The 23394-nt window shown below is 40.8% G+C and overlaps 1 protein-coding gene across 1 annotated transcript in view; it reads left to right on the top strand.

Moving 5' to 3' along the window:
* Positions 1 to 23089, top strand: part of diaph1 (diaphanous related formin 1) — an 80720-nt gene extending 57631 nt beyond the window's left edge. The window contains exons 19-28 of the mRNA XM_028959799.1: positions 10282 to 10380; positions 10499 to 10593; positions 10683 to 10784; positions 11038 to 11277; positions 11596 to 11725; positions 11867 to 11991; positions 13880 to 14044; positions 14446 to 14578; positions 17430 to 17519; positions 21586 to 23089. Coding sequence (XP_028815632.1) covers positions 10282 to 10380; positions 10499 to 10593; positions 10683 to 10784; positions 11038 to 11277; positions 11596 to 11725; positions 11867 to 11991; positions 13880 to 14044; positions 14446 to 14578; positions 17430 to 17519; positions 21586 to 21758 — 1352 coding nt within the window. The 3' untranslated portion in view covers positions 21759 to 23089. The remainder of the gene's footprint in view (positions 1 to 10281; positions 10381 to 10498; positions 10594 to 10682; positions 10785 to 11037; positions 11278 to 11595; positions 11726 to 11866; positions 11992 to 13879; positions 14045 to 14445; positions 14579 to 17429; positions 17520 to 21585) is intronic.
* The last annotated feature ends 305 nt before the right edge of the window (positions 23090 to 23394 follow it).

Raw genomic sequence — 23394 nt, 5'->3', positions numbered from 1 at the left:
CCCCAAGCAGCACAAGAGTGAGGCATTTTTATGCACTTCTCTCCATAGACATGTATATGCTTCACGCCACAGCAGAGCCTATCGCAATATGGCGGCGATGTTGACGTATGATGCAGTGCGTCATGCGCCGTCTAACCATATGTCTCCGAATCGAAAGTCATGTGACCAAACACATCACATCCGACTGAGATGTGAGATGTGAGACTTCAGTCAGCTCGCAAACTTTGAGAGAATGGATCGGCAACATATCCGATCCAATCCATGTACTAATCATTTAAATCGCAGCTTTTTGCATTCATGTAATCGCACAGACTGACATCGTGATTACGATTACGATTGCGATAAGAATAATCGTGCAGCACTACTAATTAGTCAGAGCAGGGATCAACAAATAATAAAAGGTCAACTGTCATAGTCACAAACCTCTTGCTGCCAGGTGTGCTTTAATACTGTAAAATACATAAATGTATTAATTTATACATTGTTTGAATTTATACATTATTGATTTCATATTTGATTAATCTTAGGTTTCGGGCCTGAGTTAGGTTTATTCTCAAAAAAGGCTTTATTTGTAGTACAGTGATTGCTTAGCGGGTAAGGAAGCAGACCGATTATCATAATATTGCTCTCAAACCCCCAAGGTGCCACTGAGCAAAGTATAATCCCCTTGGGGATTATAATACCTTCGGTACCTCTCATGGCTGCCCACTGCTCACCAAGGTGATGGGTTAAATGCGGAGGGCATGTTTTTTGTCTGCACCGTTTTCTCTGCTGCAGTGTTTCACAATGACACTCACTTCATTTCTACTTACATATGGTAAACATTTATAACTTTAGGACTGTGCAATAAACAAGAATTCAAGAGTGATGCACCACCACTTAATGTTGGCGCCCTGGAGGCATTTATGGTTTATCACACTTTCTACCACTTACCATCCTCATATCGGTCTTACCTTTCTACCACCTTGGTTTTTTACTCCATTCTTTCACCCCTGCCCAGCAAGGGAGATAGGGAAGTGGATGAAGGAATGCTAATTTTATCACTGAGTGAGGGGTAGGCAGCATTAGAAATGAGATCGGCCAGACCAGGGGTGACTGTTCCCCTGCCGAACAAATCATATAAATCTGCCTGTGTGTGTCCTTGCTAAAATTGCTGTGTGGCGGTTTGCCAGATTTCTGCATGTATCTTTATTTATTTCCTCATGCGGGCTACAGCCATTTTCTCCCATCTCCATCTTTCTAGCCAGTCGCCCATCTTGCACTCTCCTGTCGGAAATATAATCATGGTGAACGCAGGCAGGCAGGCAGGAGGGAGGATTGAGAGAGGGAGGGAAGGGAAAGTGTGAAATGAACGTGTAGAAGGGAGAAAAGAAAAAAAAGACATTTGTATGTATACCCAATTACCACTTTGCCTGGGCCCAAAGTCACCTTTAGTTCACCCCCTCCCAGTGCACTGAAATAGTCCAAAAATAGCAACCCAATACTCTAACAGCACTCACATAAAGCACAGTGTGTGTGTGTGTGTGTGTGTGTGTGTGTGTGTGTGTGTGTGTGTGTGTGTGTGTGTGTGATGAAATGTGCCCAGAATACATTTCTGTCTGTGTGTGTGTGTGTGTGTGTGTGTGTGCCAATTTACAGACTGCAGAAATAGTCATTTTTAAAGATGTATGTGTTATCTATGTTCACCCCAATAGACTAGCTCGGTGCGCTTATGCATAACTGTGACTCCTCCCCCCGGGCCATGACCTCATTAGTAGTGACCTCATTAGAAACTCGTTATGGTCTGCCTATTACTTAACACACTGTATAGCCTGCAAGCACTGACAGACACAGACAGACAAATGAAGAGAACTGGACAAGAAGAGACACAACTCCTGTCGGTTTCTTGTCTGTCTATGGCCACACACAAAGAGGTAGGCCCCAGTTGTAGGGGTGTTGTAGGCCTGGGTGGCAACAAATGGAAAGAAAAATTATTTTAATTCCAGTCCAATTGTTAACATGAGGATTACTACCAGCTGCTAATAGCATGTCTATTTCCGACCATGTGTTTGGCACAGAATCATTCATGTCTCTTCAGTACATCATTTTGCTTTCTTTGAGGCAAGCATCTGCAATCTACCTAAGTTCTGAGTGAATGCTGTTGCCTAGCATCACTAACACATCCAAATTAATGACACTCTAAAGGGTTTTTTATTTGTTTCAGCAGTCATTCATAAAGATTAAGAGTCATATTGAAATGGTGAAAGATGAAATTGAGTGAAATTAATTGAAAAGCATGGGTGTACCATGCTACTGTTTTTATCACGTTGAAAGTGAAGTGGAAGTCGTTGTGAAACACTGCACAGCACACAATGAAATGTGTCCTCTGCTTTTAACCCATCACCCTTGGTGAGCAGTGGGCAGTCATGAAAGGCACCTGGTGGGGAGCAGTGTGTGGGGACGGTGCTTTGCTCAGTGGCATCTTGGCGGTTCGAACCGGCAACCTTCTGATTACTTGTCTGTTTCCTGCTAGGCAATCCACTGCCCCTCATCACATTGCTTTAAAATTATATTTTTATAGAATTTTAAACATTTATCAGCAAACCCAAGTCTTGCTGTGTATTCATGCATGTGATGCACTTAGTTGACCCCCTCCATCTTAACTCCTCAGATTTCAACTTTCCACTCAGTCTCCCCCATCTCTCGGCATTGCTGTCTGCAAGGGAGAGAAAGCAGCAGTTATGTGGGGTTAAACTTTTATAAACCTGCCATTTCTAAGCACATAGAACAGCTGACATACTCACCCAGGCATGAGTGCAGCTCTTCTGGCATTAACTGGGGATTGAGTACATTGTGGGCGAATATTGGGGTTATGTAGACTGGTTTAAGCCTCTTCTACACAGTAAGAGTAATTATTATTTTGACTACATTTTCAAAAATTCACTCAACTCACATCCCAATGTAATGACTCTTTAAAAGCATGCAGATTATGTGACAGGTACTCTTAAATTGACAACGTTAACAGGATATCTTGACCATTGTTTCAGCTCATTTTATTCATGGAATTGAGGTGAAATCTGATGTGTATTTATGAGTGTTTTTGTCTTGCTGAAAATCTCTCCCGCTCCAAAAATGTGCAACATTCTAGAACGCAAAATCTTTGCGAAATCTGTGTCTACATATGTCCTTACATTTTCTTACTTACCAAACATGCCAGGCAAGTGTAAATTTCAAGACATTTGGCTTGAAAATGAAGAAAATGGTTTTGGTATGTTCCATTCAGCACACCAAGCTTCCTATATTCCAACACCAATGATGTAAATACATTCTCTTTGTGAGAATATTTAACATAAATACGAGTTCCTCTAGCCTGTCAGTGGACCTGCAGTGGCTTGAAATGGCATATAAAAGAGAAATATACATATAAAAGAGAAAACTATTTAAACTGGACATTGGATTGATGTAGAAAAGGGGCCAAAACAAAATGGGACCACCTCTGTGTAAGTGTGTGTGTGTGTGTGTGTGTGTGTGACAGCAACAGCTGTCATTGTTTTAAGTCTCTCCTTGTGATTTCCCACTGGGTTTCTCTCATCTGACTATAATGTGCTTTTGTTTGGACCAGACATCCTGGGTGGTTTAGTTGCACCATGTGTTCCGATTTTGCTCAAACCTGATTACACACGCGCTCATGGGGACCTGCACCCAGTTCTGATTGAGTTCATCTGCTTTCGTTTAAGACCAGTTAATGCACCAGATGTTTGTGTGAGTGCGCATGCACTTTTATGTCAAGTTTTGTATGTCATGTTTTGTATGTCAGCTTGTTCGATGTGCTGGTTTCTTGCAGGTTTTTTGGCAGCCCCTTGGCAGCCTTGCTGTGTAAACCTGACTGAAGGGCTCCAATTTGCTGTACATTTACCCACCATTTCACCCAGGTCTACATAAGCATAAGGTAGCAGGCGTTTGTGCTTCAAATCTAGCAACCGTGAAAGTAATTGAAGCCTTCAGCATTTTTAACAGATCAGGCTGGCTATGAGTGGTGCTTGCAAAGGTGTGTGTTGCACTTGGGACAGTGGCCAGACACACACAAAGCAGATTAAGGTTGTGAATGCCCTTTTCAGCACTGTGGATCATCCGTGTCCAGTGTTAATCACTAAGTGTAAATCCCTTTGTCTCAGAGCAACTGTCCACTGTCTCACAGCCAGCATACCCTGCTGTCTTTGCACTACACACATACAATAGTGTTTTCTCAGTGGTCCTTTTGGTTGATGCAAGATGGAAGCTGATTGTGTTTATCCTCATGTGCACAAGCAAATGAGGCCAGCCCTCTGGAGATTTGGGATTGAGGGAGGGGTAATATGTTGCGCATTTCTGTTCTGACCAAGTGGGGAGGTGTGTGTTTTGTTTTTTTGTTTTTTTTCTCCTTCCCCTCCATCCCTTCCTTTTGGTGACTTCTTTGTGTGATGTGAGCGGATTCTGCGGAATCAAAGTAGATGCAGCACAGAAGGTGGGGTATGTCAGCCTGCAACATCTCAAATTACTATTAGTGCTGCTATCTGAATGAGAGGCAGAGACAAAGAACAAAATAAAATCAGACCAACATGGCATCTGCACCAAATAATTTTTCATGAAAACACAAGGTGGACAGGTGGGGACACACTCAACTCCACTCTCTTTCATTGTCCAAAACTTCCCTGGCATTTGCAGTGTACATGTGAGAGAGAAGAGAGCGAGAGAGAGCGTTTATGTCCTTGGGCCGGTAGCTGTCCCTGTCTTCCAATTTCTCAGCAAGCTTAATCACTGGCCACCAGCCTCACCAGAAGCCAGAGAGAAAGAGAGGAGTGAGAGTGTGATATTCTTTCATGATGACGGGTGGACGCAGAACAAGCTGGCTGATTTTAGTATAGAAATCGCAACAGTGATTTCTCTCAGTGTCAGGAACCCAAGGGCTCACTTGATCAAAAAGATGTGTGTGCATATTTATAGCGATTGGCTATAACTAACAGGGTGACCAGACGTCCTCTTTTTTCCCGGACGTACTCTATTTGAAACCTGGAAATTTCATCCAGACAGTTGTTAATAATTGTCTGTTTTTTGGGCTGGTTAAATATCAGTAACGTCATGGCATCCTACACACCTATCCATTTCCTCTTTGTCTAGTCGAAGTTGATTCATGGCATATTAATCAGAAATCCAATATATAATTTGTCACTGTACGGAAATGTCTATCTTTATTTATACAGCCAATAATTGGTTTGGGCTGAATTTAAGAATTTTAATTAAATCAAGAAAAAAAAAAAAAAAAGTCCCTCCCTGCCATATTTTTTTTTCAGTGAGTAAGACCCTGTTGAGTTATTCAGCTTTTATTTGTTTTGATTTTGTTATTATTGTGTCTCTGTGTTGTTCCCCTGTCTGCTGACGAACCTCCTCAGATATGCAGAAGCTCTCATGGCCCAGTGGGGCTGCACTTGTTTCAGAGTGCATTAGTCTAATGTACATATGTGATCCTGTGATGAACACTCCCGCTTTTACTTTCTCCCCTGGGCCCTTTTCCCTGTTCCCTTCCATTTTACTCTATTAATCACTCTTGTCTATTCTGTCCATTCTTTATACATTTAATTATTTATGCTGCTCAACTCCTTCCACTCGTTCACCCACTTCACATTTTTCTTTTGCTTTTGACCTTCAAGCTTTTATTTATCCTTTTTTTTTCCTCATATATATATATGTGTGTGTGTGTGTGTGTGTGTGTGTGTGTGTGTGTGTGTGAGAGAGAGAGAGAGAGAGAGAGACACACAGGCACACACGGGTGACTGTATGGTGCTCAACTCTTTCACCACAAGGGGGTGCTGTTTTAGTTTGTTCTACAGCTGTCAATCAAGAAGGCTCAGCGAGTCAATCTGTCACTGTATCATCACCAATCTGACCAATCATAGACATGCGCACAAACACACACATACAGTAGGCAGTAAATGAGTGGTCTAAAATGCACTGTAATAGCTTTTGTGTATCTGGTGTCAGTATCTGTTTTCTCTGAAGGCACAGTGGAGCAGGAGGCTTGCTGCCCCCTCAGGGCAGGGTTCAAAGCACGTTGTAAGTCGCTCTGGATAAGGGTGTCTGCCAAATGCTGAAAATGTAAATGGACCCTAACCCCAATAGATACAGATACCCCCACACACAGTGAATTCTTTTCTCCCATGGTGCACATGACCCGATTGCTACATTCTGCTAACGTTAATATCTCACCTGTGTGTGAGAAAGAGAGAGAGATTTATGTAAGTGTAGGGAAGAAAGGGTCTTTGTGTGTTTTACTCACGACACGTGTGAATTCACGCAGTGACCTTGATACTGGTACCCATAGCCATTGTTTTTGTCTGTGTGCGTGTCCTCCTGATACTGTTGGGCTCTCTGAGGTGTGAAGGAGGGAGGGAGGGAGTTTTTGAGTCATGTTTGTCTCTTTCTCTCTTCTCTCTCCTGCTGCCTTCCTCCCTCTCTTCCCTGTTGTAATTAGGCTAGTTTAATTGTTGTTGTAAATCTTTGTTTTTGTCCCTCTGAGCCTCCTGATAGGGCTGTGATTTAATATCAGCACTCAGTCTGCTCATAGCATAGCTTACCTCTGGCTGTCCTGCTGTGTGTGTGTGAGATTAAAAGGAAAGAGCATCCGAGTGGTGTCTGCAGCTCATCAGTGATTCAGCCTGCATGGTGTTTTGTGCGTCATCACTGAAGACCTTCACGGCCAGAGGAGCAGAGTGAGGGTACAGCTGCCATCTGATCCCTCCCTCTTTCTAATTTTCTCACCCTTTCATATCTCTTCACCCACCCACACGTCGAAACTCCATAGCACAGAGGTCACGTCTGTCTGTGGATGCACAGACCACTGCTTCACATTTAACATACAGTGTGAAGTGTTGTCCAAAATGTTCTGCGGCTCATCCCCACACTCTTTCCCCTTAACTTTCAGTGAAGAAAGTGAAGTGTTTGTCATTGTGATATACACAGTGCAAACAACAAAATGTGTCCTCTAGTTTTAACCTATCACCTTCATGAGCATTGGGCACCCATGAAAGACAACTACAGGATAGTAGTCATACGATCCTCCTATTCCCCCTAGTCTTTGTTCGGCAGTATTTCGATTACTCTGAATTAATATGCACTTATAGCATGTACAACTGTAGCATGTCCTTTATCAATGCACCACCTCGGCCTTTTATTGAACGTCTTCATAATACATGTGTTAAACCTGCTTATCTTCTACCTCTTTCTGGCTTGGTGAGGGTGAAGAAACCCAGTGAATGAAGCAGTGTCTCTTTTATTGTGGCCAGTAGATGGCAGTGTGTACTCACATATCTGAGATACCTCAGTGATACCAATGTGATCAGATCACATTTGTCAGGTTGGTTCGATGAAGCCACTGCAATTTCTTAACAAGACTGAAATCTTAAAACATCATCATACCATCTCTGTAGTGTAGTTTTCACCTGGACCTTCAAAAGGAAATGTTGCACTTTTTATCTACTACTGCTGGAACGTCTGCTGAACCTGGAATGATATGGGCACAATTGTCCTTCCCCATCAGATTAATTGCACTATATCACCTTCCCACCACCTTCTTTCCTGTGAAAGAATAAAAAAAGAATATCTGACCGTGGCAGATTATTTTAGGGTATACGTGTCTGTGCTGTTTGGAATATTTATTTAGAAGAAGAATTATTTACAGAACAATTTGAAGTCTGTAGTGGTCTTCCCGAAAGTAGTGGTCTTCCCGAAAGTAGCTGTCTCTGAGGTATTAAAGTCATATGGTGTATAAATAATATTTTAGATACATATATCCTATTTAATTTTGCCATAATGTGTACAATTGTGTTTTTTTTTATAGTTTATTATATATGTATTATTAAGGTTATGATGTGTTTTTAAGTATGTTAAACCTTAGAATTTATTTAAATGAATCATTAAATGCAGTTACACTTTACAGTCACCAGGGGTGCGCAAGTGAGCAGAGCCAAAACCCCTCCCATGGGCTGTGCCTTTTGGTCTGTTCCTCCCACATTCTGACACGACCCCGCCTACTCCCCCTCCTCTTGACCTCACCCAGCCATCTGTCGCTGACTCACTCTTCCTCTCCCTCCCTCTCCCTCCCTCTGTCAGTCCCGTGGAATCCATTTTCTCTCTTTCCTTTCAGAACAAAAACAGGATGAAGGGGCCCATTCAGCCTCAAGGTTACCCTCGGCAACCAGCACTGTGGAAACCACCAGTCTCCTCAACTACACATTCACACCAAAATGCTCCACGCACCCCACAACAATCACACACACACACACACTCACACACACACACACACACACACAATGTAGACATTTAAAGTTTAAAGGGATTATGTATTTCCTCAGCTGGCTTTTTTAGGCTTTGGACAAAAGCTTCCTCCATGTGCCTATTGTTCAACTGAATGTCCTTCCCTTACACCACAGATTATTGGTTTTTGTGTGTCATTCCCTTAAACACTTGAGGGCAGGTATTGTGGTCCTTAATTTTAATGCTTGGCACTTCTGTAATTAAATTTATTAAATTGCTTTATTAAATAAATAAAGCCAGGCTCTCATCTTCCAATATTCTTTATTAATAAGCTCACTACTTACAATGAGAGAACAGGACAGCCATACCCATCCCATTGTTACAAGTTGTATGAAAAGTTGATAGAAGACAGCTGTTCTCTCTGCACTTCCTTTATGTGACCAGAAGAAGTACAACATTGAGCCTTGGTGTGAACTATTTAATCTAAAAGCTTTTATGATTTAAAAATAAATGTTTCCCATGGTCACCGCTTTAATGAAAGGATGGTGGAAAGAAGTGGATGAAAGGAAAAATCCCATAAATAGTGCTCCTTTTGTATGATGTAAATGAGAGGTTTTGGTGTCACGTCTAACCAGCCTGTTTTCAGTAAACATCAGAATGCGAGTCATGGTTGCTCTGTGTCTCCCCATTTTCTCCTTATGAGCCCTGTGACCATCACCCTTTTTTTGAATACCAATGTTCTCCTTTTAAGGAAGCAGTGGAGCAACAGGAGAAGTAGGTTGGCTGTGTAATGTGTGTGTGTGTGTGTGTGTGTGTGTGTGTGCATGGGGGGGGGCAAATGTACAGATTCCAGTCTTGGGAGAAATTATTATCTGTAAGTTTACCTCTACCAGCAGTTTGGTGTGTGTGGCAATCACAAACAAAGGAAAAAGTTTTGTTCACTGAAATAGTGTGTTCTTCTTTTTTTAATCTGTGTGCGTGCGTGCGTGCGTGCGTGCGTGCGTGCGTGTGTGTGTGTGAGAGAGAGAGAGAGAGAGAGAGAAAAGCAGCCAGCTGTTTGTAAGGATAGTGAGAGCAGGAAGAGAAGGGGGTGCTAAGGGACACTAGAAGAGGGGGTTACTTCTGAGCAATAAGTGGTACTTTTCTACAATAAGGTATATGCTCCATGTATATATTTGTGTGTGTATGGGGGGTAGAGGAATAGTGAGTGAAACACATTGGAATTTGAGTGCAGTTCTTTTTTTCATCAGCAGAGGTGCCATTGGTTCAGGAATGGGAAAAAATCTGGTGTGTGTGTGTGTGTGCGCGTGCGGGCGGGCAGCCATTTTACAGGGAAAACCACAGAACCCATTTTATGAATCTTACATGAAGTTTGTGGAATTTTTGAGTTATACATCACCACCACAATATTAATTAAAAAAGAAACTAAATTGCTTCCAGTATGTGTGCATGTACATACACACGCAGAAACCCACATACCAGGTTTTCCATACTTTCACTAACACCCAGAGTGTATAAATGCACTGACAGTGGAGATCTTGTAAAGATAGTCTCAGATGGAGAACGGGTTAAAGGGTGAAGGAGAGCATCTTGCATAAGGAGAGCTGCCTTGGCCAAAAGAAACAGTGCAGGGAGAGAAGGCATTAAAAAGGGGGCTTAGAAGAGATGGGGTCTAAAACAAAGGGCCTTGTGGTGAGTATAAGTCTCTTGTGTAATTTAATACAGGAACCCAGTCCACTCTCACCCGGCGCTGCCATATGCTGGATAGCACAATACGGTCACACTGTTAAGCAGTAACAAGGAGCTGAAAGGCCTTTCGTAATATGAAAATGAATCAGGAATGCAAGGGAAACATTTTTTGCATCCACGTAATGGTTTCTTGTAACTAAATTCTACACTGAGTGAACTCGTGTATGTTTCTGTATGTGTGTGTTTGTTTCTGTATCTGTATATCTTTTCATTTATTTTGAATTGCACTGAATTTTTTTCCTTAATCTTAATCTATTTTAACAGTAAAAAAAGACCAGGATGGAACTGATGACAAGAAGATTGCTCAGAAAAAGAAAGTGAAGGAGCTTAAGGTTCTTGATGCCAAGACTTCTCAGAACCTCTGTAAGTTTGATTTCAATTATACACACACATTGACCATTAACTACCTTGCTGCCTCTACACTTACTGGCTTTATTGCATCTGTGGTTGATGCTGCTTATGAGCTTTTTTGGAATTTCAGCCATCTTTCTGGGCTCAAACCGGCTTCCATACGAGGAGATCAAAAATGTCATACTGGAAGTCAATGACAAAGTGCTATCTGAGAACATGGTGCAGGTGTGTTGACTGTTATTTTGCATAAAATGTGAAAGTGTGGTTAGATGTGTGCATTTCACTGTGTTTGTGTGTTTGTATGTTTATTAAAGAGTTTATTAAAACTGTTGCCGGAGCCTGAGCAGCTGAATATTTTGGGCGAGATGAAGGATGAATATGAAGACCTGGCTGAGTCTGAACAGTTTGGTGTGGTGGTTAGTAAATACACATCATACAGGAATTTACTGTCACCCTGAACCCTGGGAGTCTGTGCCTTGCTTTCAGAGTGTTGTCCCACACTTTCTCTGTTGATGCAACACAACATGATGCAATATATTGCTATCATTGATGTTTTGTTTTTTTTCTGACTAGAAATAAGTCTTTCCATTTGACATTATTGTGTTATATATGTACCCACTGTGAAATCTTTCATCTCACATTGAGCTGTGTGTGTCTGTCTTTTCTTAGATGAGTTCTGTAAAACGGCTGAAATCGCGTCTGAATGCCATCTTGTTCAGGCTACAGTTTGATGAGCAGATTAACAATATTAAGCCTGATGTAGTGTCTGTGACCGCTGCTTGTGAGGAGCTACGTAGCAGCAATAACTTCTCCCGCCTCTTGGAAATCATCTTATTGATGGGCAACTTCATGAATGCCGGCTCACGCAATGGCAAGGCCTTTGGTTTCAGCATCAGCTACCTCTGCAAAGTAAGTGGCATCATAGAACATTAATCACATAACCATTTGAACAAGGAGAACTACTTACAAAAGTACTGTTTTACTCATGGGGTCCCAGATGGCTCTGTACTGGATTCTTCCAGAAATGCAACAATATTTATATTGTTGCATTTCAATGAATAAGCAGGGGCTTACTATATACATCTTATTGTATAAATATTTTTCAGTACTGAAACTATTACTTACTTAATAGGAACAATGCCTGCAGTGAACTGGTGTGAATTTAAAGAACATAAAGATTTTTTGTGTTTTGTTTTTTTTTATTTCTTCTGTCTGTTCTTTCCCTAGCTGCGAGACACTAAGTCAGCTGATCAGAAGCAGACACTACTGCACTTTTTGGCAGATGTATGTCAAGAGCAGCACTCTGATGTCATGCACTTCACAGATGAGCTCATTCATATAGAGAAGGCCAGCAGAGGTGAGAGCCCCGTGACTTCTACTTCTGTCCTTGGTGGTTCTTGCATTCAAATGGAAATATGCTATTCAAGCATTTATTGAGTGAGAGAGAGTGGGATACATTTTTAATCCTGAGGGATATTTTTATTGGACTACTTTTCAGTGTCTGCCGAGATGTTGCAGAAGAACCTCGCTCAGATGGGGAAACAGATCAAGAGTCTAGAGAAAGACATTGAGACCTTCCCTCCCCCTCAGAATGACAGAGACAAGTTTGTTGAGAAGATGACTATATCCTTTACTTCCTGTGCCCATGCCACATGAGACATTTTGCAGTGCTGATAGCATTCATGCACAATGCCAGCCTTCCAGGGTACCGGCATGGCTGCAAAATAAACAGCGACCTCCCTGAGTGACATGACACTAGATTTTAGAGGCTCAGAACGCAGCTTTCACTATCAACCACACCAGCAATAGGCCCACAAGCCAATTAACCAATCAGAAATAGAGAAGGGGTGGGCCTTGGAGCTAGATGGATAAATTCTGCACTGCACTGTTCTCCTTATAATAATAATAATAATAATAATAATAATGTCCAATATTAGTGAACCAGGAATAGCGTAGTGAGGAGGGAAATATGTTCCTGCATAAATCAAATGAAACAATAAATCTCAGTAATCCACCTGTCACGGGGTGCTGCAGTACAAGTATAGTGCCATGCCATTACAATGTCAGAAAGTGTTAGTTACATGAATGGAAAATGATGTGATTTATTTGTGTACATGGACTGAAGTGACAATATATTATGTCATTCTTTCGAAGTTTATCAACTTACTAAACTGAGACTGGCTGCCCAGGCTCACTTCAGCGTTCCAGACTGGAGTCGGGGAAAGCAGGGTAAAGCTGGTAATTATGGGTAATCTGCGATGAAGTTAGTTTCAGGTTTGATATTCGACAGACATTCATATATTCACTAAAAGCACAAAGACTTCTATTTTTAACTTTTAATAGCGTCAACACAAAGTTAAACTGTGACCCAAAACCAATGTAGAACTGTGCTGCTCCATGGGACTAGTCAGACACAACTAAATTTTTGTTGCAGTTAGTGATCCAAATATATACATAGTATTTAATGTTGCAGGGAATTGATTGCTTTTTTACAGTTTATCCAAACACCACACCTCAGTTCTTACTCTGGTTTTGTTTACCACGCACATTTTACGAGTCGAATATATATGGAGTCTGCCGTTGGTAAACTTGAAGTTAAAAATGAAAAAAAAAAAAAAGATGATTTATTGGGAAATAAAATTTACATGGGATTATTTTTTTATGTGAGTTTTTATTAATGGGTAAGCAGGTGCTATTTATCATATTGCAATCGCATATTGCAATGATTTAATTTTTTTATTTTTTCCCAAAAATGTGCAGTCCTAAGACAAGAAACCAAAAGTATTGCAGTCGCCGCCTCGTGGTAATATTAGGTAATATTAGTCTGTAACATTGACAGGCTGAAAAGTAAAAGATACTTGGAAGGAAAATTCTGAATCAAATATTAATATATAACAAGTTATATATACTGTTAATATTGCACCAATGATCCAACCCTGATGAATAATTATGATCAGGCCCAACTGCCAACAAGTTGTGTTAAAAGGTCAGGCTTTTTTCACGATCACCCATGCATCACATGTGACAGTTTTCAGTATTGTTCTCATCAGGTGTCAGACAGCGCATCAACAAAATTGGTTCCTGTCTGTTACTCAGGCTTGCATCATTTTATTCCTGTTTATCACTGTTACTTCCTTTTTCTGTGGCCAAGAAACCTTCTAAGCCATGTGTTGCACTGACTCTGCAGGGTGATTAAAGGGAAAAGACTAATTGTCAATAGGGGAGGGAATCACCCACAGTAAGATACAATCATTAGTTTCTTTCAGAATACAGAATTATGTCATTTCCGCCTAAAATTACAGTTCAGTACATGACTAGATTCTAACATTATTAATACACATCAGGAAAATAATGATATATATAAATTAATAGTAAAACCTTAGTGTGGGACTTAGGCCAAGTCATTGTAAATGAATGATTATGAATGGTTCTCTCTCTTGCATTGCTTCTTTTAGTATAACATCTGGAACTTTGGATTTGAGTGCAGTTGTTTCTTTAACCCATGGATCACAGCTTCTTAGCCACTGCAAAAGAGCAGTATGAGAAGCTGGAGCTCATGCACCAAAACATGGAGAAGCAATATGAAGACCTGGGTCAGTACTTTGTTTTTGATCCACGCAAGATGACCCCTGAGGAGTTTTTTGGTGACCTAAGCAGCTTCAAAATCATGTTTCAGGTGAGCATGCAGCACTATAACTGTATAAAAAAACCATAGAAGAATTTTGCTTAATCCGAAGAAGCTGAACTCTTAAATACCTGGTACATGCAAGGATGCAATTGTTGTCAACATTAAAGCCCCAGAAAAGTTTTTTTATTTGCAAATTCCTGAAATCGTTATTACTCCTCTCACAAATACAATTCTAGCAGACATGTAGGATTGAGTGTGTAGAATTGTATAAATAATTAAATCTGTGTATAATTGAGGTTCAGACGTAATATGTGAGCTATCACTACTGCTAGTTATTATGATTTGTTATATAATTAATAATACTGTTTTGCAGTATTATTAAATTCTCACAAGTAGTATTAAGTCACATGAAAATATAACAAGAGTCTGCCTGCACATGTGTTCTGCAGCAAGCGGTTGTGGAGAACCAGAAGAGGAAGGAGACTGAGGAGAAGATTCGCAAGGCCAAGCTGGCCAAAGAGAAAGCAGAGAAAGAGAAGGAGGAGAAGCTGAAGAAGAGTCAGTTGCTGGACATCAATGCAGGTGAGAGTAGTGGGCATCGAGAGTGAGGGCTCATGAACATACAGAACAAATTCACACAATTATTCCTCTTATTAATTGTGTTTGCTTGGGTTGACCAGTGATCTCTTAGTAATACCCACACACAATGATGCTGATTGTAAAAATTAATTGACAGAATTTAAGTATCAATGAATTGTATTCTAAAAACCAAATTCAGTATCATAACATTGTTATACATCAGCATTTCACAGACCTTTTTTGATCTGTTGTCTCAGAGGAGATTTCCCTGCCTTTGGCCCAGTGTCATGGACAAGCTCTGGAACATACAGCCCTAGTTTGTTTAATCAGCTACTGAATAATAATTCATGCAATACTTTAATGAAAGGACTTATTATAAGTTGAAAGACTGCTAAGATGATCAAAGCAAAACACTTCACTCTGAAGCCTGTAAGAGGCAGTCAAAGCATGTTGTATCTCTCTCTTTGCATGCGAGAGTGTGAGTGGCCTGAACTCTGGATCTGCCGAGTCTCTATGTCTGTATCCTGTTTATCTTCACTGGAAAGCTCTGTTTTATTTTCTTTCTTTTATATGAACACATATATTTCTTTTATTCATAGAGGATCACACTCTGTCCAGCTTTACTGTGCTCTGACCTACTTTGACCAGCACATTCCTCTCTTTTGGCTGACGTCTGTTTCCATCACAGATTTTGACTTGCACTGAATAAATTACGCAGTAACTATTGCTATACTGCAATCCTCAATCCACACACACACACACACACACACACACACACCAGATGACCGTGAGATCCCAGGAGTTCTTCTCTTAGTTCTTTGACAGGTCATCTGTGTCTGTTTTCTGTCATTTTAATGAGTGGAGTGGATCAGTTCATTATACTTAATATACTTAAGAATGTATATAGTCAGGGAAAAATTTGATGCCCCATGCAATATGTCATTTTGTGTGTGTGTGTGTGTGTGAATGTGTGTGTGTGTGTGTGTGTGTGTGTGTGGGGGGGGGGGGTCAATGTTAAATCTGTTATGTATCTTTAGATGGCAGTGATTTAATTGTGTCTGCTGTACACACTGTAATTTGTTACTCTGGCATCAGATGTCAGTAATAATGAAAAATGTAGCAATTACTTTGTTACAATGCTTTTATAGTGTGTGTGTGTGTGTGTGTGTGTGTTGGGGGCTTTTGTGCAGATAGGTGTGTACCATTTGGCTGCTTTTATTTGCATACTGTACTGTCAATCAGACTAATACTCTGACACTCTGTCTCTCTTTCTCACACAAACATACACACACTCTCTATCCCTTTGAGGGTCATTGAACTCTGAGGGTCAGTGGATGTTTAAAATGCTCAGCCTTGTCATTCCCATGGGTTCTGAACTCAATCACACACAGACCTCATTCTTGTCCTGCCTGGGAAACACATAGTCATGTGATCCACTGATGCACTGGTGTCTGTATCATTTCAGATTGGTTTGTGTATGAATGCGGAGGGATTGGCTAGTTAATATGGTGTGGTTAGTGTGTGGGCCTGTCACTGGGTGTCAGTATTGTGAGAAGTTAAGGCAGAAGGGGAGGGGCGAGTGCAGGAACAGATGGGATATGGGACGAGACAGAGAGAGAGCAGCAGACCTTTTGTTCTGATGGCCGATTGGGGCAGTAGTGCTCTTTAAAATCTTAATAAGCCCTGTTTCGCTGTTGTTTGTTTAAATGGCCACCAGTGGCAGTAGTGCCACGTAGATACGTGAGTCAGTTCACTGGACCGAGTTCACTGAGCTGATCTCTTCAGCAGCAGATTCCATAATGAACTTAAACTGATTACTGTTGACCTAGACTAATTACAAGATCTACTCATACTGTGTGACTTAGTGTGTGTACTTGAGGTATTTTACTGTGCTCTTTCTATAACTCAATCAGTAGATAATAAATCTAAAATATTTTTCATATAATTTCATTAATTAACAGAAATTACTTCTGTGTCTTCAAAATTATTTTAGTAACAAAAACCTCTCGATATGACACTGATTTGTAACTTAAATGTTTCAAATATAGCCCCCAATATGTCCTCAAATTATGTTGACTATATTTTGTGGAGGGTTACGTTAGTGGGTGCTCAGTGTTCCTGCTGTTCATAGGGTTTGACTTTCTCTGATGTGACAGACCAGACATGGAGACATCTGGCTAGGGCTTTGAAAAGGATTAGACTTGTGTGAAGGGGGTGGGGAGCAGAGATCAGGGTGTGGTTTGTGTGTATTTTTATATATGTGGCTGCTATATTTGCTGTGTGCATTTTTCAGTTTGAAGGAAAATATGGGGGACGAGGAATACAGGTTCTATTTTGGTGTTTTACATATTTCTTTGTGGTGTGTGTGTGTGTGCTCTCACACGGAGTTGAGTTGATGTGGGGGTTGGGTGCTGGTAAACACATAAACCATTAACCCTCTTGTTCAGAGTGGAAATAATTAAAGCCATCTGCCTTTGCCACACCACACACACACACACACACACACACACACACACACACACACACACACACACTGCACTTATGCAGAAAAATATCAACATATATACACACACACACACACACACACACACACACACACACATATATATATGTATGTATGTATGTATGTATGTATGTATATATATATATATATATATATATATATAAATAAAGCACAGGAATAGAGAAAAATGTCAATTTGTGTGAGTTTAAGGATATGTTTGTGTGAGGGTATGTGCACAAGAATAACTGGGTCAGTGCTTATGTGGGTTAATGTATCTGTTTACATGGTGAAATCTGTGTGTGTGTGTGTGTGTGTGTGTGTGTAAAAGATTTCCTGTGTTTGTATTTTTAGAGGGTGATGAAACTGGTATCATGGATGGCCTTTTGGAGGCGCTGCAGTCTGGAGCTGCATTTAGGAGGAAGAGAGGACCCAGACAAGCAGGTAATGACTCACACAGGGCTATTATTTATTTTCATGCTACACCCAGATAAAAACTTAAATTCTGTTAGGGGCAGGGGTGGCCCAGTGGGTAAGGAACCGTACCCATAATCAGAAGGTTTACACAATGGTACACAATGGTAGTAAGTGGGATTTGAACCTAGGTCTTCTGGTTCGTAGGCGAGTGCGTTACCTGCGACTTACAGTCAGTTGTTACAGGGACAGTCCCCTGGAGCAACTTAGTGTTAAGTGTCTTGCTCAGTGATAAAGTGAAGTGATTGTCACTTGTGATACACAGCAGCACAGCACACGGTGCACACAGTGAAATTTGTCCTCATGCAGAGGAAATTTGTCCTCTGCATGTCCATCACCCTGAGTGAGCAGTGGGCAGCCAAGACAGGCGCCCGGGGAGCAGTGTGTGGGGACGGTGCTTTGCTCAGTGGCACCTTGGCAGATCAGGATTCGAACCGGCAACCTTCTGATTAGGGGGCCTGCTAGGCTGGTAACGCACTGGTTTGAATCCCGAACCCCCACTGAGATGCTACTGAGCAAAGAACCATCCCCATACACTGCTTCCTGAGCGCATTTCATGGCTGCCCACTACTCACCAAGGGTGATTGGTTTAAAGAAGAGGACCAATTTTGTTGTGTGCACCGTGTGTCGTGATGTTTCACAATGACAATCACTTCACACACACACACACACACACACACACACACACACACACACACACAATCTTCCATTTATGACTTTCTTTGTAACATCTGAGTTTTGTAACAGTACAATTCCAGCTATGCTGTCCCCTTTTACTGTGTGTGTGTGTGTGTGTGTGTGTGTGTGTGTGTGTGTGTGTGTGTGTGTGTGTGTGTGTGTGAACAGTTTAGGATCACCTTCTGTTTTGATTTGAATGTACTGTGTGTGTGTGTGTGTGTGTGTGTGTGTGTGTGTGTGTGTGTGTGTGTAACCGGATCTTTAGCTCAATGGAACCCAGATGTGCTGTGATGAGGTGCCTTGCAGATTGTTGGAATAACTCTGTGGCTGTAACGGGACCCACTCCATTTTATCCCTTCATTTTCCTCTCTTTTCTCACTCTAATTTTCCAACTTTCTTTTTTGTCAAATTTCTGAATATCTTGTTCTGTTGTGTTATTATGAGGTTCAACTGGCACCAGTCTGTTCTTGGATCTGTTTAACCCTTTGACTGGACAGAAGGTGCAGCCCATCTATGCTGAACTGTTCTACATAAGAGACAGGCAGAGAACGAAAACAACCAAGACAGGCAGAGAACGAAAACAACCAAGACAGGCAGAGAACAAAAACAACTAAAAAATGCCTAGTTGCTGCTGATAGTAAACCCAGAGAAGGGATGTTTGTTAGTTTCTTAGTTTATTTATTTTCTCTTCAACCTGTCTCATTCCTCTCCAATTCAGGAAGTGGGAGCTGAGCTTTTGTTGGCGCTTCAATACATATCAAATTTCTTTCAGTTTTCCTTTTATGCACAATTATAACCAGGCACAGGCTGGTGTTTGGAGCCGCTCAGGATTTAGTTTTCAGTTTTTCCCCCATCATTTGGACTCCACAGTCACATGCTGTTTAAGACACTGACTCGTCTGGTGAGAAGCACACTCTATTTTTAGTCTAATAGAGGAGGGGAAAGACAGGCGCGGGTGAGTGAGATGTGTGTTGTGAGCTTCTGACAGTCAGACAGCAACACACACAGACAGCCTATAGCATACATACACACACGTCCTTGTAACTTCAGCTTTTAAGCGTAGTGGTGAGTCAGTTGAGAGAAAACCACACACACATGCGTGCAAATGCTCTTCCTGAACTGTGACCCCATTTCTGTGACTCAGCACCAGTGCTTTGGTGAGGGGGTGTGTGGGCGTGTGTGAATGTTTGAGGGGGATGGCATTTTTTTTTTCCTTCAAGGCCTCTTTCTTTGGGTGGTGAGGCTGCTGTACAGCTGCTGTTCCAAACAAGCTAAAAAAAAATCACTGGTACTAGGGCTGTTAAAGCTTGAACGAAATATTTAGTTTAGTTAGAAAGCAAAGATTCTTCAGAGTTAACCTCTTTACGTTCATGACTGCTTTGCACACAGCCAGGTTTTTGAGATGCTCATTAACATGAATGAAGGACAAGCAGCCACCAACCATCCCCATTATCAACACATTCCTGAAATAGATCCTAGCTGTGATCACAGCAAAAGTTCATGACTTTGAATGTCCTGCAATATGAATAATTCTGTTTTGTTTGCTATTTACCCCAGGTGTGTTATGATTTACAGTGTAAAAATAATCATAAAAAGAGACCAATTCTCATTAGTAGGTTGTCTAACATCTGCAATGATAGTGGCAGATTCATGACAACAAATATCTTTACAGTCATTGATGTAAAAGTGTTTTTTTCTTTAATGAGGTGAACAAATATATGGCCAGTGGTGTCACCAATTGATAAATAATAGCTCTCTGAAAGGTGACAGATGGAATTTTATTTAAAGTATTGTATTGGAATTTAAGCACCATCAGCATGAGCCTCCACTCCAAATCCAAATCAATAGCACATCTGCCGGGTCAAGACCCCACTGACAAAGAGACCCAGGCCAGACACACAAACAAGCCTTTCAATGCATAAAAGACACACAGACTCACTTTTAACAAAAGATGCACATGCACACAAATTATCTCCCTCTCTAGAGTCTTCACTGTAAAAACCTGCTTCCAGCCCTTTCCTCTAGATGTCATACTCAACACTAGCAGTGTGAATCCTGCCCCCAGTGTTCTGGGCCTGGCAATATAATGTGCGTTCCAAATTCACCAATCAACAGTTCATTGCCTCTCGCTCTCAAAAAAAACATTTTGTATGTTTTTTTTTTTCACTGCCAGATGATCTCTGATCACTATATATGGCAATGATGTATTAATATAGCTAGCTCTTCTATGCCTAAACCTTTTGCTGACAAAAAGTACATTTTCCCATTAGCAGCACATTTTGTACAATATACACAGTATTTAACACCCAGTAAGCTTTTATATTCATGATTTCTTTTTCCTTCCTTCAGTCATCCCCTTTTCTGGTTGGAAAGCCCCTTTCACTATCCTTTAGCTGGCATCAGAAATGCCTCAACTAACAGCCCAATTATAATCAAATGTGTGTGTGTTTTTTTTTTGTTTGCTTTTTTTTTTTTCTTCACTACACCTGGTGTGTTTGACCTTTTTGTTTGGTGGAAGCACCCAGTGTAGACAGGACGTTCCTGCCTTACATGCACATTGTGAAAATGTGTGTGTGTCCGTGAAACATCTCTCCAGGTGTGCTTGTGCAGCACTATTTTTCCCCTCACACAAGTGGACTGATAGACTCCCGCAACACACACTCAGCACCTACTCACACACCTTAACAAATCTATGCTCTCCTACAGACTCTGTGCTCTCCCTGTCCCAACTGATCTTGGACACCTGTTTGGTAATGTTATTGTGTTTGTGTGTGTTTAGGGGAGGGGGTGCAGTGATGCATGTTTTCCTCCTACGCCCACAATAAGCCATGTGACAGTGGCACATTTGCATCCAGGGTGTAGTTTGCATTGGAGTGCACTGTGTGTTTTTGTATTTTAAAATATAGCAGACTTTTTGAGTTCTAGAGACTGAGAAGATGCACAAAGAAAAGCATACATTTTGTCTGTGTTGGCCTCTCTGCAAATCACTAATCGAAATTATCCAACATGGCCACAACCCAGAGGAACTGCTTTCTCTAAAAAAAAATAATATTATCTGTGGTTTTCTCCACACTGTCTTTAATTTCCCCAAGGAGAATCAAAACTCTCAAATTTTGATCATATGACATGATGAGGAGATGGACTGCATCATCCACAGAGCTCTGTCTGTCTGTGCTTTTTTCGTCCTCTCTGTTACTATTTTCTCTTTTTTCTCCATCCATCACAGGCACAGAGTTGTGTCCTATGATTGCATGTGTGTGTTGAATTTAGCGGATTTGCATTAGAGTTTGTGATCTGTGGCTATAGCACTTCAAACTGGAAATGATACTCTTTCTCTGTCTCTGTGTCTGATTCTCAGCCAACCGAAGAGGAGCTGGTCATGCAGTGACAAACATTCTAGCCAAAGAGCTGCTGCAGGAAGATTCTGTGCCCAAAAAGGTCAAACTCATTAAAGAGGAGGAACCGAAAGAGGAAATAATGGAGGAGGCGGAGTCACTTGAGGACCTTCTAGATGACGGACTTGCAAATTAGTTCTAACTCTTACCTATAGCCCTTATCTTACATAGTTTTGGAATTTGTGGCCAACGCCATTTGACCGACACACTGGATTGCATTCAATGTAGTCTCATCCTGAAAAATGAGCCGAAGCAGCTGGCAGCTCACCCACTGCCCATTTTCCTCCTAAATCTGCCAGCTCATTTAGCCTGCTCCAATGTGATGTGGATTACAGAAAACCCTTGGATATGTTCCCACAATTCCTTATAAACGTCCAATTCCATGCCAGAATTCCCGTTACATTGTGTATATTTATACGGAAAATATATATAGAATTGATGTGTGCCAATCTGGGGGTCTCTAATACATACGTTTCAGTGGTCATGTCACTCAGAGTTTTTGGGATAAATGGGACCCCTTCTCAGTTTCTTTTTGTTATATTATTTGTTTTGTTTGAGTGGTGTTGAATGTTTTGTTGGGTAGGTTCTGGAAGGTCTGGTACCTTACTGTAACTTCAGGTAAATATATATGTATAGTTACATATTACTTTTTTTGCACCATGTTTTCTTCACTCTCTCCCTCTCATTTACATCTAGATGACGCAGCCACTGATCTCATCTAAACGTAAAAAGCCCCACAGCAGTTCAACAATGGGTTGGTGTGTGTACAAGTTCTAAGGGTTATGTTCTGCGGTTATTTTCTGCAATGCCTATAATTTAATTCATAAAGAGCACTGTTGGTGTGTAATGTGTTAATATATATTACATTACAATTTAAGAGCACTGTAATCCTTACAAACTCCACTGTAACGGGCAAGTTGCTTTCTGTATAACTGGAACACATTTTTTTTTGAGGGGGGGTTTGAAACATTCTGAGGTTGAACTTAAGGATAATATTCAGGATATAATAAAAAGGATAATACTCTGACTCAACAACTGAGAATATAGCAGCCACAATTCCTCTGATGTGTGTGGACAGGGACGTGGAGGAGTGCCTTTAGGTGTAGCCGCTTGAGATGTCACGTTCATGATTAATTCAGACTTTTTCAAACATGTGAGGCACAACTACGGTGTTATCAATCTTAAGATAATGTAAACTGTATAGTATGCTGAACATTCCTTTGGATGAGCTTGAAGTGTCTTTTTTAATTTTAGTTTTCAGAATAAAGATGTAAAAGAAAAAAATATCACTGGAGAGTAACAAGTTTTTTTTTTTTTTTTTTTTTAACACTTCTGCATTTTTTATCCTTGATTGTGTTTTAAGTATTTTTAAAAATACATGGCAATATTTCTATGTTGAATTAATGCGTGTAAGAGCATTTTATCTGTTCTAGTTCAAGTGCTCAATTAAAAGTATCTTCAGTGCAATTTTGGTCTGTCTGTTGCATTCTAAAGTTACTGGGTTAGACCACCTGGAAGCAACTCTGGTTTAAGTGTCTTCGTCAGGGGGACAATGATAGTAAGTGGGGTTCGAACTTTTGAGAATGGTGCCGTCTAAAACAATTTTGGTAAACAAAACTACGACCACATACAGTGCCACCAAAAAGTATTCACACCCATTTACATTTTCCACATTACAGCATTATTCTAAAATACTTTTTAGAAAAATAATCCAGTTATCACACCCATGTCTAAATATGGACATGGGTCCAAATAATTTTGTGGGTCATGGG

Source organism: Denticeps clupeoides, chromosome 18, assembly GCF_900700375.1.
Source record: "Denticeps clupeoides chromosome 18, fDenClu1.1, whole genome shotgun sequence".
NCBI classification, from domain to species: Eukaryota; Metazoa; Chordata; class Actinopteri; order Clupeiformes; family Denticipitidae; genus Denticeps; species Denticeps clupeoides.
Note: the sequence above shows the minus strand (reverse complement) of the source record. Positions and strands in the feature narration are given on the sequence as shown.